General features: G+C 47.1%; 1 protein-coding gene and 1 long non-coding RNA gene across 2 annotated transcripts; one reads left to right on the top strand and one right to left on the bottom strand.

Annotated features, from left to right (window-relative positions):
• Positions 1–7,359: 7,359 nt before the first annotated feature.
• Positions 7,360–10,678, bottom strand: HAND2 (heart and neural crest derivatives expressed 2). Its single transcript, XM_044680411.1, has 2 exons — positions 10,062–10,678; positions 7,360–8,187 (listed from the first exon to the last, which is right to left on the bottom strand). The coding sequence occupies exons 1-2, from the start codon at positions 10,614–10,616 to the stop codon at positions 8,089–8,091; spliced, it is 654 nt and encodes a 217-aa protein (XP_044536346.1). The 5' UTR covers positions 10,617–10,678; the 3' UTR covers positions 7,360–8,088.
• Positions 10,096–16,020, top strand: LOC123251209. The gene is made up of 3 exons (XR_006506500.1): positions 10,096–10,166; positions 12,671–12,796; positions 15,300–16,020. It is a non-coding gene; the product is annotated as an uncharacterized LOC123251209 (long non-coding RNA).
• The last annotated feature ends 321 nt before the right edge of the window (positions 16,021–16,341 follow it).

The following is a 16,341-nucleotide window of genomic DNA, read 5'->3' as shown; positions in this document are numbered from 1 at the left end:
CCGACTTGTTTCTTCCCCCTCTTCCCCCCCTTCCCCCAGCTACTCCTCCTTGCCTCCTCACAACGGCTGCAAGCCACAAAGCTCGATGTTTCCATTCCTCTTGACTGGGATAGAGAACTTAACTCACACTGCCATTTTCCCTGGCTTAGCAAGGAAATGTTCTTTTTCCTTTAAAGATTACAGGGCTACACCGTGGAGTTGTGGTGTCTTGAGTAGGAACAAAGGAAGAACTGGGATTCAGGGAGCTGGAGATGTTTATTTACTTATTTATAGTTGGACCATAGCCTTCCTACCCATTTCCATCTCCTGTATGGATCCTTTAGTGATACTTTGAACATTCAGCTGGGACTCCCCTCCCCACAAAACAAACAAACAAACAAACAAAAACAGGTAATTGACGGCCTGCAGGAAAACTATGCTAGATTTTAAAGTAGAGACGATCTCCCTTCCCCAAACACACACAGATGAGGAAAACTGTGACCCAGATAATTCAAGCGACCTGCCCAAGGAAACCTAGGCTGACCTTCGAACTCCGGTGTTCTGATTCTAAACCCAGCATGCCTCCCACTACATCTTACCTGCCTCCCTGGCTCTATCATTTACTACTGATGTGACTTTGGGTAAAACATTTGACTTCTCTTGGCCTCAGTCTCCTCATCTGTAAAAACTTAAGTTGTTGGGCTAGATAACATCTGAATGTCCCTTTCATCTCTTAATGTTGGATTCTGAGTGCTCAGGTCCTTAGCGGGCTAGGCTTTTAGGGAACAGAAAAATGACAAATGACAATCAAGGACCCTTCAGGTGAATAGGGAGGTGTTGTAAAAGGGGCTCAGTTTAGAATTCGCTAAGAAATGATTGCTAGATTCAACATAAAAAGCAGCTTCCTCATCTTTTCCTCGACCCCCCTATTTTTACCTTGAGCCCAAAGCAGCAGAGTACAGAATCAAGCGATTCTTGGTAAATACTGATGTAGAGGCGACTGCTTTGAATCATTCAAGCTTCTTTAATCTCGTTCCCCAAACAGTCATCAAACGTAAAACCCAAGCAAACCCCAACTACCGCCACCCCCGACCTTTAGTCTGGCTAGCAGTGGGTTGGGGGCGGGGCGTATTGCCAGAACTAGTCAGCTCATTGACTCAGCAGCCCTTTTACTGGGATTGATCCAATTCCTAATATGTACTCCCCCCTTCCCCCCCCCCCCAACCCCGAGCGCAACATGTCGCCTTGGAAGAACGTCGATTTAGTAGAAAACCATTCTAAAGTCTGGGAAGCCCGTTGAGGAATCCCCGATTCATTAGAATTTAATAACAGGTGCAAAGTGAACACCCGGTCTCTGCGGAGGAATCCTTCGAGAGACATCTTGTTCTGTAATCAGCTTCCCCTTGGACCCCGGAGTTCATTAGAAAATCAGTCGACTACCACTTTGGCTGGCGGACTCGGGGAGCTGCCTCGGGCGCGGTCCTGTGCGGGCGGGAGGCAGCCAAGCCGGCCGCCTGGACCCTGGCTTCCTTTCTGGACTATAGCTGGCTCCCGGTGCTGCAGAGGCTGAGAGCCGCGCTCTCGGGCCGCTGTTTGTTTTGGAAAACAGCGGGGCTGGAGGAGAGACAAGTACCGGGAGAAGTCCGCTGAGAGCAGGCGGGAGAGTGTTTATTTTCGAGATGGGATGCACCATACACTATCCTTTGGGTTGTCAGAGGGGAAAGAAAAAAAAGGTTCGAAAAAATTCACCAGCTCCTCATCCTCTACTCTCAAAACAAAACTAAACCAACCAACCAACCAACCAACAACTCCCCCACCCCAACACCCACAGGGCCTGAGGGTCCTATACATAAATGTGTTTGAGTCTTTGTCCTATCACACCTGAATTCCAGCGGCCGGACTGGACTTTAGATGGAATTGGAAAGCAACGCGATGATTACACCCAACTAGAGAGCAGGATGGCTCCGAGCCGTCTGATCTGACGTCAACATGTCTCTAGGCCCTCACTACAAGATAGAGGGAACAGAGGATGGGGGAGGGCTGGAGCAGGCTCCGGGCTTTAATCATTCCCAGATGTATCTAATAGCAGATATAAAGACTTATATAGTGCCCAAGAATAAATTTGTAATCAGGGCTTTACCATCTGATTACTAAAACGGTCTAAACGCTGGGAGAATTTAAAGGGTGTGTGTGTGTGTGTGTGTGTGTGTGTGTGTGTGTGTGTGTGTGTGTGTGTGTTGGGAGTAGGGTGGGGTGGTGTAGGTAGATGTAAGGCTTTGGTTTAGGAGAAAAGACCGTTGAGGTTTCTCGAAAGGAAACTGTTTTTGACTGGGCAGGGGGTGGAGGGGTGGGAAGAAATTATATAACTTATGAACGTATGTAATTCAGATAACAACTGCACTTTAATCTCCATTAGACTACGCAAGCTAAAACAGCTGAGCCATAATTGGTCAATTAGAAATGGAAAAAGATTGGAGCTATTCTTGAAAGGGCACATATTTCATATTAGGCAGCAATGATAAGGTGGCCGCACTCTTAAAACGGGTTAGCAGTAGAAGCAACGTGCATTTGTTTCTTTCTTAGTTTGCCCTTTATTTTGGGGTGAGCGGGGAAGGAAACGATTTAAAGCTCTCTCCTCATTATGCTTTCCTCTCCCCCCCCCTTCTCCGCCAATTTCTTCCTCTCTCCCTCTAATATCGTCCTCTTCTTTTCTCTTTCCTACCTCTCTGCCTCGTCTTTCTTCTTGCTCTCCCAGTCTCAGAAGATATAACTTTGCCTAGAGACATTTAGAAGCTCACGTTGGCATCCCAATGATAAAGCGAATCTACGCTACCGGCAGGCCCTGGGGATTTCCTTGCACTAGCAACTCAGACAATTTCTGCAGCAGCTCTAGGGTTGGGGTCGCGCCGAGGGTACAGAGTTAGGGAACTCCAGCTTTCCTGCCTACAGGATGTCTCAGCCCCAGTCCTCCCCTAACCCCCTTTATCGGTGACGCCATCTTTGACACTGATAACACGTGAACCACCGTTAGCAATGCCTCCCCCCTCCCCCCTCGCCATCCACACTGGGGCATCAGATCTCGAAAGCGGGGCTGATTACATCCCTGTTTCCAGGAGGACAGAGGCTGTGGGCCAAAGCAACTGGCCCTTCTCATATCGTAAAACATCTGATGGTGACAGGCCAGGGTTTGGCTGAGGATAGCATCTACCCTCAGTCGTAGCAGCCTCTCGCTCCCGCCGCCCGGATTCTGCCAAGTCTCGGGGCTGACCGACTGAGCCTTCTGCGGTTGCGTGTTTCTGACCCTGTTTTGTTTGGCTTTTCCACCCCAACACTGCTCTTGGCTTGGAAATGAGAAAGGTGGGGCGGGGCGGAGGTGGGGGTTTGGAAAGAGCACGCTCCACAACCGATCCCTTTTTAAAAACCCAGGACGGAGATCTTTTGGTAGAAGACTTTAAAACAGGACCCTCGGCATCAGGCTAACTCAGTGAGAAAATAACCACCCAGACCCGCAGGGCGGCCTCCTTTCCCCAACCGCAGCATTACAGTGTTTGAATAAGATTCAGCAAAGACATTGTTCAGGCTTCCAGGGAGAACTTTTGCTTGTTTTTTTGAAACATTTTCACATTGTGGTGAGAACTGTCTTGTGTGCCCTCCCTAAATCCTCCCCACCGACTTTTCTATTCTGCCTGGAAGCCTAAATGTACTTCAAAACAAGAACCCGAGGGCCCGACAATGAAACTGCCTCAACTCGGGAACATTTTGTGTTAAAGGTGTGTTTATAGTTGTTATGCATTTGTGTTTGGAAGCGAGGTCTAGTCGAGGGTGTGAAAGGCAAAGAATTGGCACAAGGCACACACCCAGATCCTTGTTACCCCCTCATCAGGTATGGATGGACTAGGCAGGAAGAGAGGCTTGACGTCCCGATGTCCGGCTTGAAACAAGAATGTAGTTTCTGTGGCCCATCTGATTTCTAAGACAATGAATGTTATCTCCTGATTCCAAACCCCAAGACGAGCTGCAGCCCTAGAAGGCTGAATAGGGTATTTGGCATGTCTAAAACAGCTGGTACAGGCTCAGCCAGGCTCTCTTTCATTCGTTTCTCTACACACTCTCTCCTTTCTCCTTTTTACTCTCACTCTTTTCCTTTCTCTTTCCTTTTCTCTCCTTTTCACCCTCTCTTTCCTTTATCTTTCTTCTCCATTACTCTCTGTTCTCACTCTTTTCTTATCCCCCTTTCTGTTTTTTTTTTTGGGGGGGGTGGAGTCGCAAAATCCTACAAATGAACTGTCCCTAACCCTGCAGGGAGAGACAGATCTAAAATGCTTGGAGATAAGGAGAAGGTGTAGGGGTATGTGCTTGTGTTTGTGTGTGTGTGAGACACACACACACAGATAGATAGGCAGACAGGGAAGCAGGCAGACAGTCAGAGAAATGGAGGGGATGGGGGCAGAGAGTGGCAACCTTCTCAGTAATGCTCCTAATGAGCCTTCTTCCAACTTTTCCCCCAAGAAGCTAAGAGTGCTGCTGAACCAAAACGGAAACGCACAGAAACAAATAACACCATCACCACTACCAACAACTGCTTCTGCCCATTCTATATTCCCAGGGTTATCAAGCACACAGCTTCACTCGGCGGTCTGGGGCCAGGGCACTGACATCCCGATCTACCATCAATTTACGTTCCGCCGCTCTGCTTCCCCATTTAGCTTTTAACGTCAAAACCTACATTTTTGTCGGCTCCGGCCTGTCTAGAGCTCTTGTGATTTCGCTCCAGGAGTGATTGCTTTTAAGAAAATGGCAGCATCCACATTATCCAAGCAATTAAAATAGATTCCTTCTAGCTTATCCCACAAGACAGCCGATTGGAGAAATTAAAAAAGAAAAGAGACATTAACAGAGAACGAAGGAGCAAAAGAGAACTGTCGATTAGCTCAGGAAGGGGTGGGGAAATCACCTGAACTTGATCGCATTCCCCTCAGTCGGAACAAGTGACCAGTGGATTCATTAAGATGCAAGGAGCCAGAACAGTTCCCTAGAACCAGGCACAAAAGCCCACACCTGAGGAAGGGGAATAAGGCTGGGACTGGGTACAGTGAGGGTGCCAGGAAACCAGGAGCTCCTGATTCAGCTTGAAAGTCAGGGTTTTCAAAGCAAGGTTTTTGAGGCATATTTAAGACAAAAGTTCCTCCATGAATTCTCTTTAGCTGGAGTTTATTAGAAAAGTAACACTAAATGCGCACAGACTTCTGTTTGCTGATTAAGGACGAAAGGATACACATATGTAAAAAACTCTTAAGATAATTGTAGTGCTATCTTATTCTCTCTCTGTCTCTGTCTCTCTCCCTCTCTCCCTCTCTTCTCCTCCTCCTCTCTCTTCTTCTTCTTCTCCCTCTCTTTCTTCTTCTCCCTCTCTCCCTTTCTCTCTCCTTCTTTCCCTCCTTTACTCCTCACACAACACACGCACTCTTGCACACTGCTCCGAGAGAACTATCTCTCACATACATATTCACACCTATCACCTCCAAGACACGCACATTGCGTAGAAAGAACTAGTTCTCGGTGGGTATCTGTCTGCCTCTCCCCTAAACACATTTTAACCACACTATCAACACCATAAAATCAAATACAACGTTCAGGCTCACATCTGACTCGGAGGATGGAGCCTGTGAAGGAATGGAAGTTAAAGGCCTCATTACGTGAAAATCTAGGGCTTGTCCATGCCAGATCGAAAGAAAATAAGGGAGGGTCTCTCCTCTCATGTGTTATAAACAAAAGCAAGTGTCTGTAAACACAGCCCCACGCCAGGGCGGGCCAGTGCAAGCTGACCTGAAAGGAGAAAGTTCAGATCGCTTTGGCCTAGTTGTTCTAACCCTTCAACCTCAGCGTTGTCAAGAGGAACCCAGGAAGCAGGGAAGAGACCTTTTCTTATCTTTTTAAAATAATTTGATTTTTTTTTTCTGGTCTAGACTCATGTCAAACCACTGGCCAGGGAAGGCTGATAGGCAAAATAAGGTAAAGCCAGCCAGTCCCCTGGTTTTGATGGATCCTTCTAGAACCTGGTGACTGTCCCGGAGGTTGGAGGAAAGAATATCACTCCGAGGTTTTCAGGCAAGGTGGAAACTCTCTGGCAAGCTTCGCCAAACACTGGATTTATATATGTACACGTTTCCTGAACAAACCGCTTTTTAATACATTTCACCTTTCTTCCTCCGCCTCCCTCCCTCTCCCCAACGCTACCACCCCCACTCTACTACCACCACCTTTAGGCTGACTGGAAAGTCCTTTATGGCACTAAAGTTTCTCCTATTATTTAGGATTTGGTTCATTCACTGATCCAGCTCAAGGCAAGACCTTGGTCTCGGACTCGAGGCAAAATGGATTTCCTTCCAGGCCGTCTGAAGAAAGACTGGAGGTGCATGTTGAGCACCCAAAATCACTGCAAAGGAGGAAAGTCCGCGGATGCGAGGGGCTGCGGAAGAGCAGCGGGGAATGGAAAGGGAGGATGTTGCTTCGTTTTGAACGCTTGCTGCCCAGGAGAATTCTGAGAACCACAAAAGTTCAGATCCATTTCCCTACTGTGGCTCACTGTAAATCTAACATTCTGCACCCACCTCCATCCCCAACTTCAATCCCTCGGTCTCATACGTGACTTTTGACTTGACATAATATTACCTGTTCTCTAATCGCGAACTTTACTCTAAATTTCCTTTCCACCTCGAGTTCAGTAGCCCCAACAGATGAGGAGAAGCTCTGAGAGGCAGCCTCCTGGCAGAATTTCACCCCCTGTGTCCTCCTCTCTCTCCTTACTGCCTTCTCTTCTCCCCCCCCACTTTTAGAATGTACCTTCTCCCCAAGAGAACAAAATACTCCAAATAAATTTTGTCAATGGAATAAGTGGAGAGATTTCGCGCAGGTCACCTCCTGAACATGCACACACCTAATCAGCCGATTGCAAAGCTCTAAAAAAAAAAAGGCAACTCGATCTTCCTGGAAGAACGGTAGATACTCTCACCTTTTGAGCTGAGCAAGGATCTCAGATCACTCTTTTGCCTGACATTTAAAGCCTTCCATCCAAAAGATCACTCAGAGCTGACCTGGAAAACCTTATGGCCTTTAGAGCTTAAGACTGCTCTCCCAGGTCTCTCTGGCTGTATAGTTCAGAGGGTCCTGGGGTGGGGTAAGGGTCGGGGATATTATATTTGTGGATTGGCTTTAATTAGTGACTTCTTGAAAATAAAGTTAGAGGCAATCTTTATAACTTAGTTTACTTCTGAATATTTTAAATATTATGAAAACAAGAATAACAATTTTGTTTTCAAAACACTTTGAGGTATAAAACATAGTAAGATTTTTTTTTGTAAAAAAACACACAGTGGTTTATTGAATACTTACAACGTTTACACCTTCAATATTAATTAAACTCCACTAATTCTTTTTAGAGGACGGAAGTGCACAACACAAGTAGCTGTTGGGAACATCTTCAAATAAGGAAAGCCCACTAATAAAATGGCAACACTAGATACCGAACCAACGGAATAACATTAGTGGCCCCATTTTTGCTTTGAAATATAACTTTATCATCCCCAGAAATATTTATATCCAAAAGGCCAAGTATTAAAGATACACTTCACATACACACTGATGCCAGGAGTCTTTTTAGCTGGGTTGCTTGAGTTGCAATGCTGAGTGTCCTATACAGGCAGAAAAGGAACATTCACACACGGACACACACTCTTAAAAAAAAAAGCCCAAAACAAAAACAAAAATAAACATAACAAAACAAAAACCCAACACAATCCAAACCTATGAGAGACAATTGAACCCCTTACCACGCTGGAGTTTCCTCTTCATATTAAAATATGGAATGCTTTTCTTCAAATATCCACTTTTTAAAGGAGGGGATGGGGATAGGGTGCTTCAAAGGGAGGAATAGGAGAAAGGGGAGGGAAATTGCACATAAATAAACTGGCTGATTCCAAATACAAAAAGTTCTCGGAGCAGATGTCTGCAGAGCCTCCTGGAGAGGTTTTCCTTGAGTCCTTCATTCAAGTCCAGCGGTGGGACTCTTCCCTTTTTTCTTCTCTCTCTTTTTTTCCCCTCTCTCTTTCTTCACTGCTTGAGCTCCAGGGCCCAGACATGCTGAGGCCAGCCCGTCCTGCCTTTGGTTTTCTTATCATTGCTGCTCACTGTGCTTTTCAAGATTTCATTCTGGGCAGAGAGGAAGCAAGGGGGGAAAAGCGCAAAGGAGAAATTCAGAGATGAGATGTGATTTCCTTCCATAGCCCTATTCCATCCCAGCTTAGGAGAAAAAGCAAGAAGGGGCCAAGGTGGGGGAGGGAGACAGCAAACAGCTCAGCCAGGGCCAGAGACAAACTAAACTACAAAGATCTCTGCGGCTCTGGCTCAGGCAGAGAGGCCTCCTCCTTGTCTGCAGCGCGAACCCTCCTGCATCGGAAAGTTTATAAAACCACTGCCTGTTTTAAAGTCTTTTATAGCAAAGCTGGGGGCCTTTTCCCTTATGCCAGATGTGTACCTCGGGTGGGGGGTGGAGTGCCTCTGGGGGGGGGTGGGGAGGTGGGGGGAATCTGTTTTTGGATGTTTTTAATGGCAACTGAAAACTTGCGGTGCAGGGGAAGATTTGGGCAAAGACTTCCCCAGTTCAAAGCCACACACCGCTAATTCTTGGCCTCCAGCTCTCCCATGCTGGCTTAAATTTTCTAGCTGGCCCAGAGACCTTCGGATACAGCAACTCTAAGGGTCTTCAAGGCATCCAATGACTATTAGTGTCAGTCTATACTAATCAGACACAACGGGGTACGTTGTGAAACTTCGAATGAGCAATATCCATCCACACTCTGGGGTCTTACGAGTTAGCAAAGATTGAGGCTCCATCGGGCCCTGTCGCCTCCTCTGCCCCCAGAGAAGAAATCGGGTCAGTGGAATTATTCTGAAGTTTTTCTTCTGAACAATAAAAACATAGTAAATATCACCCATTCTTCTCTGAAGGAAAAAAGAGAATTCTGAAAATGGTTTGCAAATTCTTACTATTAAGAGCAAGAAACACAATGAGAACAATAACATTTATTATTGTGTCTCAAATTAAAATTTATAATTGAATTAAAATTAAAAAAATACACATGCCCAGGAATTATGCCCATCTGGGAAACACGAATCCAACACTTCCCTTTTGGTCAGGAATGGGACGGGGAACTCTGCCTTTAAACATTCTTTAAGACTTGCTTATCTTCAGTCTCACCAAACACGATGCTGAACTTTTTCCCCCTTTTCTCTCTCCTTTTTGGTTAAGACCCCCAAATCATGGGAATGGAATTATTTTCATTAAAAAAAAGTTACTCACACGGTTGGCATGGCAAATTCAACTGATCTGGGGGTTTCTAAGGGATCCAATTTGGGAGAAACAGGAGGAATGACCGAATAGGAGACAAAAATAAGGATTGCAATGTGGTAGTTAGTGAAAGGGTTGCCTTTTCTTTTTTCTTTTTTTGGCGGGTAGGAGGAGGGGGCTAGCTAAGGAGGCGTCTCTGCTGTGTAATATGTTCCTGTGAGGCGGTTAGCTCGACCTTGCAACCAGCATTCAATCCTGAAGCTGAAAGGACTTTGGTATTATACTCTTTGATGAATAAGACTTGAGGGTTAAAACCCCAAACAAAACAAAATCAAATTCTGAGGAAAAAACGCACTAGCCTGCCTCCAAATTCCTCTTAAACTCTAAGAGTCCTCCTCTTTTAACTAATAAAGCACGTCGAGACTAAAACTCTATTATTGTTTCTGAGTCGTTAATGAAGAATAGTCCTGCAGTCTAACAGGAGAGCGAGCAAATCTGGCCTGAGGAGTGAGTTAGCAGCTACGAAGCCTGCTCCACTGCAGAGACGAGGAAAGGTGGAGGACTTCCTCCTCCTTCCTCCTTCCACAGAGAAAAGTGTGAAAATAAATACAAAGAATAGGGAATATTGTTGTTATTCTCAATACTGATAAGGCCTTCAGCCAGCAGTAACCCAACCACCCCTCCCCCCCAATTCTCCTCCCTCTCCTCCTCCTCCCCCACCCCTCCAGTTACTGACCAGCTCCTTCTTCCTCTTTTCCTCCTTCACATCTGTCTTCTTGATTTCTGCCTTGAAGGCCTCCGCCTCCCCGTTCTGGTCGTCCTTTGCCAGCAGGTCCATGAGGTAGGCGATGTAGCTGGTAGCCAGGCGGAGGGTCTTGATCTTGGACAGCTTGGTGTCCGCGGGCACATTGGGGATGCATTCCCGCAGCTCAGCGAAGGCGCTGTTGATGCTCTGAGTCCTGCGCCTCTCTTTGCGGTTGGCGGTGCCCCGGCGCTTCACCGGACGGGGCCCCCCCAGGCCCGGAGGCCCACTCCCGGGTGGCACTCCCCCGTAATGGGAGTGGTCGAGCCCTGCAGCGCCGTTAGCGTACTCAGGGCTATAGGACAGTGCCATGCTGTAGTCAGGGGGGGACATCTCCGGGTGACTGATGAGCCAGCCGTGGAAGTAGGGGTTCTCCTCGTGGCCACAGCGGCTGGCGGCGGCCGCGGCGGCTGCGGCGGCCGCAGCGGCGAAGGGGTAGCCCTCATGGTGCACCACCGGGTGGTGGGGGAAGCCTCCAACGAGACTCATTTCACACTCTGGGCCCCAACCTAGCGTTCCACGGTGTCCTCAACCACGAGGCCCTAAAGGCTACCGGCTGCACCCGGGGGTGGGGGCCAGGAGCTGCTGCCTCCTTGCTCTTCCTCCTCCACCCCGTCCCACCCCCCACCCCCCAGCCTCCCCTACCTTGCTGCAGCAGTGGCGGTAGCGGCACCCCCTCCCCTCCCCCCAGCCCCGGCAGGCCCGCCGAGGGGCTTCAGCAGCACCGGTCCAGCCTGGGGCTTGCCATAGAGCTGGCCAAGTTCTTGGTGTGGTCACCGATGCGCAGCGGGGCTCTCTCCTTCCTCGTCTTCAGTGCCTCCTCCTCCTCTTGCTCTTTCGCAGTTAATCGAGGCGGCGGCGGCTGCTGCTGCTGCTGCTGTGGCAGTGTGGAAAGGTTGTCCTTTCGTGTTCATGCAAAAGTCCCTGTTCTCCAAAATTGTCTCCGGGCCTTGGCTTTCCAAATCTCAGGGACGGAGGCAGCGGCAAAACGGCAACAGCAGCGGGCGAACGAATTTACTAGGTTGTCCCTGTCTCAGACCCGGCAAGCGGGGAGGCAGTTCCTTTCTCCCGCTCCCCAACACTGCTCTCCGGACCACTTCCTAGAACTAGATCCTGTAGGGCCCGCAGCACAGCCCAGAGAGAGAGAGGCACAAGGACTCTGGGGAGAGGAACCCGGCTGGACTGGCTGAGTCTCTGAGGCCACGGGAGGGGAAATCTACCAGTCACAGTGAAATCACCTCCATCCAATCCTCCCCTTCCCCTCTCCTCCTTCCTCTCCCCTCCCCCCACCAGACCCCCCGGGTTTGATTCTTGGGTCGTTTTTTCTTTAATGCGTTCGGGATGGGGGTGGGGGATTTGTTTGTTTCTGTCTGTCCTTGAATGTGACTTTTGCCTGAGAGGAACTCGTTCCTTGTTCCTCTTCTCCCGGCTTGGGTCGGTGGCCTTTCAGAGCGATTTCAGCGCATCCATTTTCTCTGGCCCCTTTCTTGAGTCCTCTGGGGCTCCGAAGGCGCCGGGGGCGCAATGGCTCCTCGGGGAGGCCAGGCGCTCGGTTCTGGCTGGCTGGGCCTGGCTTGCTGGGTTGGTGGGGCGAACTTGCGATACGCAGAGATGGAGGCAACAGCGGTAGCGGCGAGGGTTTCGGTTGGCGACTTCTCTGGGCTGGTGGCTGTGCCGGGAACAAGCCGATTTTCCCAGCAAGAACTCCATGTACAGCTACATCTTTAGGGCAGGTCGGGTTAATATATGTCGTCAGAGGCTGTCCACGCCAATCGCGGCGAGGCAGGGGCGGTGCCTTGGGCTCCCCGCAATAAAACTTTTTGATGTTCACGTTGCTAATTGCTGAAGTCCTCTTTTAGGATTGGCTACCCTTTCATATCCATAAGATAATTAAAACAAAGGGGGATTTTTTTAAACTTTTTTTTTTAATCAGCCAGAGGTTAATGCAAGAGCAGATGCTTTATTATTTTTTTTTAAAAAGACAAAACTCTTTTAAAAAAATCCTCCAAAATAACCGGATCTTCTCAAGCCAGGTATAGTATCACTTCCCTTTATTGAAATTATTATTATTTTCTCATTATGAATGCCGCCGCATAGATGCTGACTTTCAAAGGTTGTTTTTTTTTTTAAACGGATTAAAAGAATAAAAGGAGCTCTCGCCAGACACTTTTCCTGTTGTCAATAGAGTAGCAAAATGACAGCAGTTCGATGCCTTCTCCAAGAGCAGACTTGTTCTAGGTTTTTATTGATGCTTTCAAATACACATATGTATAAGATCGAAGCCACTAGGAACAGCCTTCCCTTTCTAGTTCCGAAGCCCAGAGCTGCTGTTAAGGGAGGTCTTTACTTGGGGAGGAGGCTGCAGCATCTGCCAGCATCTGCCTTTCCTAACCAATCTCCCATTAATTAAACTAAAGTCTTGGAAGAGAAGGGTAATTTCGTGAGCATCGCTGTCAAAGATTGACTGTGGAGTCAAAAGGTTGTGACATCCTCATTTTTGATTAGGGTTATGGTTAATGTAACGATTGTCACTGTTCTTGCAGGGGACACCAAGACCCCCAAATGGATTTCCTCCAGCTTTCGGAAAGCTTAAAAACTCGGCACCTCGTTCCCCCCCAATCCGTGGTGTGGCCGCTATCGGTTTTCTGCCAGTTTAACTAGCCTGTTTGGTGAGTAACTGAATATTTTTTACAGCGTGTTCAGAGCTTATTTTCCAGTTTTTACGAACAAACATATAAATATATCTCTGCATTCCTGTCTCACCCATAAAAGCAGGCATCTGTGGAAACCAGGTTTAGTTATCGAAGGGGAATCATTAAACGCCAGTTTAACAGCCAGGCCGGAGGGAGAGCCAGTAGATGTTTGGATATTTAGGCTGGGTGATCTCAAACGCATCATAACGGGGAAATGGCTCTCCAGTTCTAATTCACTGGATCTCACGGGTAGCTTACTGGAAGGCACCTTGAGCCAAGACTCCGTGGTCATCTTTTTAAAAGGAACAAGATCACAGCAGTGAAAGCAGCTAATACCAGTCCTGGGCTGGCTTGGCTCCGAAACAGGCGAGGACTTGAATTTGGTGTGTATTAGAAGCCAGCTCCATATAGTTCTGTGCGGACAAGGGTGTCAACAGGAGCGTGCGAGCCATAAATGGGAGAGAGCCAGGGAGAGAGGCTGAAACAGACAAAGGAACTCCGAGCCCAAGTTCTGCCAAGGCTCAGAGGGAAACTCGATGTCGCTGGGGAGATTCCTGGAGGGCAGACTTGGGATCTCTTGGTGGGTAAAATAACAGAAGAGCTGGCGCTTAGGCAGACAAATACTTTAATCTCTCGGTAGATAACGACCCACTGGAATAAGGACTTTTATTAATTTATTCAATCCACAGTAACCTCATAACGTCATTACTGAGGAGCTGCAGAGCTCTCAGAGAATATGCGGTTTTAAACTCCTCTCTTGTCGCCGGTGAGTTCTGTATTCCTACCAAAACGAGGGACCTTCAGGGCACAGCTGGCAGAACTGAAATCCAGGGCACCGTGTGGAGTCTGTGCTTGCTTCGGAGGGCTTTAGGTTCACTCCACCTATTCTGGCACTAGGCTGAGTTTCCAGCTGATTTGGCTTCCACTTGAGCATCTAGAGGAACGGGGTACCACCTCCAGATCACCTTTCCCAGGGCAGCGGACAATACCGGGGAAGATGGCTAGGGTTTCCTTTGCCGGTTTTGGTTCTACGCAAAGAGAATAAACTCACGTTTCCAGCCGAGGCCTAGAAGCTCAGTGCATATTTGCATAAACGCCCACTTATGCAGAGGACCAAACTTTCCTAGAAATCCAAATTATAGGGCCCCAAAGGAGAGCTCTGTTTCTTGGGGGGAAGCCCATGTCCTTCCACACTTTCCCATTATCTTTCTTCCCCAGCTCCCCAACAAAAAAAAAAAAAAGAAAAGAAAAAGAAAAAAGGAAAGAAAAGCAATGCCCCCAATCCAAAACCAAACTCTGGCACAACCTAAGCAGGTCTGCAGTTCCGTCTTTAAGATGTAAATACTCTTTAAAAGGTCAACACCAAAAGAGGTCTCTCTGGTTTCCAGTTGCCTCATCAAGGGAACAAAGCTGGTAGTGTAGTCAGCCCGTATTGTGTATTGGTTCTCGGGAGAGGCAAACACCGAATGCATAAAAGTAGGCCTTCCACAGACTGACATCTGATATATTTCTTAAAATGTCTGTGTTTATAAAAACCCGTCCAGGGCAGGCAAGCAGGTAGATGAAGCAAGATGTTGTTTGAATGGGCCGGGAGCCGATGAGAATTCAGAGAAAGTTGAATCCTAGGGAGCTTTCTGGCTGGTTGGATGCAGAGTTCTGGGAGGGGGGAAAGAAGAGGTGGAAAGCATCTTTACTGATACTGTGTTGAGTTACAGAGGCCACTTTGGCCACGGGGACTAAGCCTCCGAAGCTTTCCATTATACAATTTTTCTGACTATTTTGAACTGAGAAAAAAGCTGTGGTAAACCACTACCACTATGCAGATAGGATCTCAAGCATTGAAAGAAACAGAAAACATGAGACAAAGAAAAAGTAATAAAAGATATTGGAGATGCTAATCTGAACATCAGTTATTCGGGACAGCATCATTACAGTTTAGTAATAAGTGGTACCAAAGTGTCCCAGGATTCATGCTCAGTAGCTTTTGAAACCTATACCCACATTCTTCAGCTTTGGTGAGAATCGGGCCCACCAGGTTGAGGGAGAAAAGTGGAGAAAAGATTTTTGTGTTCTCAATTAAGCGAATTGACTAAAAGTTTAGGTTGCATGGTGTCTTCTATGCCAAAATCCGATGTCTTAGACTGAGAGAGAAAGGAAAGGGCCTTTCTTTACCACAATTCTCTCTTCCCTTTAAGTAAAAATCTGTCTTCCCACCCTCCTCCCTTCCTGAAAAATTTCCTGTAAAATGTTGACCCCAGTGGTAAGATATAAGCTAATTCTATTACCTATGTTTCCAGATCAGGTGGTCTAGGTACTGCTCAGCTCCTCAAATGGGTATGGCAGTACTTAATGGTGGGGGCATTGAAGGGAGTGCTGGTGAGATGAGTAGGAGGGAGGGAGAAAGGAAGAAGGGGGATGCTTTCACCCAGCATTTAAAAAAAAAAAAACAACTCTTCCCTTTTTCTTTTTGTTATTGCAGTGAAGCATTACTTCAAATCTCTTATTGTTCGGGTATTCACCTTCTCCCACCCAAACCATGGTCACAAGAAATCTGGAGGAAGACTGCCATCTTGGATGCATCTTAATCAGGCAAGAAAGGGCACAGTAATGAGACCTGCTCCCTATGGCTGACTAGTATTGGCCTTTGGAAGTTTAACTAGAAAATCTAATGCCTATGGTCCCGGTCTTTTGGAAGAAACGGTCTAAAGGCACTCTTTCTCTCTTATCCCTCTGCTGACAGAGACATCAAATCTCCCGTCTGCTCTATGTTATCCGTGCAGCCTCAGCATGAGAACCTGAATCCCAGAGAGTCAACCATAGCCTTCAATAGGTTTTTATTATTCTAGATCAATTGTCTTCATTGCAGTTTAACTAGTAGATGGTGTGCTGCATTCCCCTCCTTATTCCCAACAAACAACCAAGCATGAACTTTTAGTTGAACCCATGTTACTTGTCTTTTTTTTCAACCCCTCTATATACTTGGAAGGGATTAAAAATGTGTTGGGAGAGGCTGAACATTATACTTTAAGAGTTTGGTCTTTGTATAGTACTATTTAAAAAAATCACTTGGATTCAACCCTCGTTTTAGGATAAAAACTAGAGCTGCTTTTCCTATATTTATGATGTCAAAGCAAAGCACTGTCTCTATCTTATGTTTTGTGCAGGATAATTCAAAATAAACTGGACCATAAAGAGGAATCAAAAGAATCAGGCCAGATGGACCATAAATTCATGTTTTGTGTTGACGGGATTACATCTCAATTTCCTTTGTCATCTTTTTCAAATCTAATTTCACATTTTCCAAACTGTCACATGAGAAATGACTTTGACCCTGCCTTTAAGCTTCCATAAAGTCTTAGGGTAAGGCGGACTCCCAGAAATATCTGAGATCAAGCCTGAAACTGGGGAGCTGTGTGTTGAACACAAAGTGTTCTCTGAAGAGATGAGACAGTTGGGTTCCTGGTCTCAGAAACTTTTTTCAAGTGACATAGACCTGTTCAGCTGGTTGCTCACCATATAGA

The sequence above is a fragment of the Gracilinanus agilis genome, chromosome 6 (genome assembly GCF_016433145.1).
Source record: "Gracilinanus agilis isolate LMUSP501 chromosome 6, AgileGrace, whole genome shotgun sequence".
In the NCBI taxonomy this organism is placed as follows: Eukaryota; Metazoa; Chordata; class Mammalia; order Didelphimorphia; family Didelphidae; genus Gracilinanus; species Gracilinanus agilis.
This window is presented reverse-complemented; position numbering and strand designations above follow the sequence as displayed.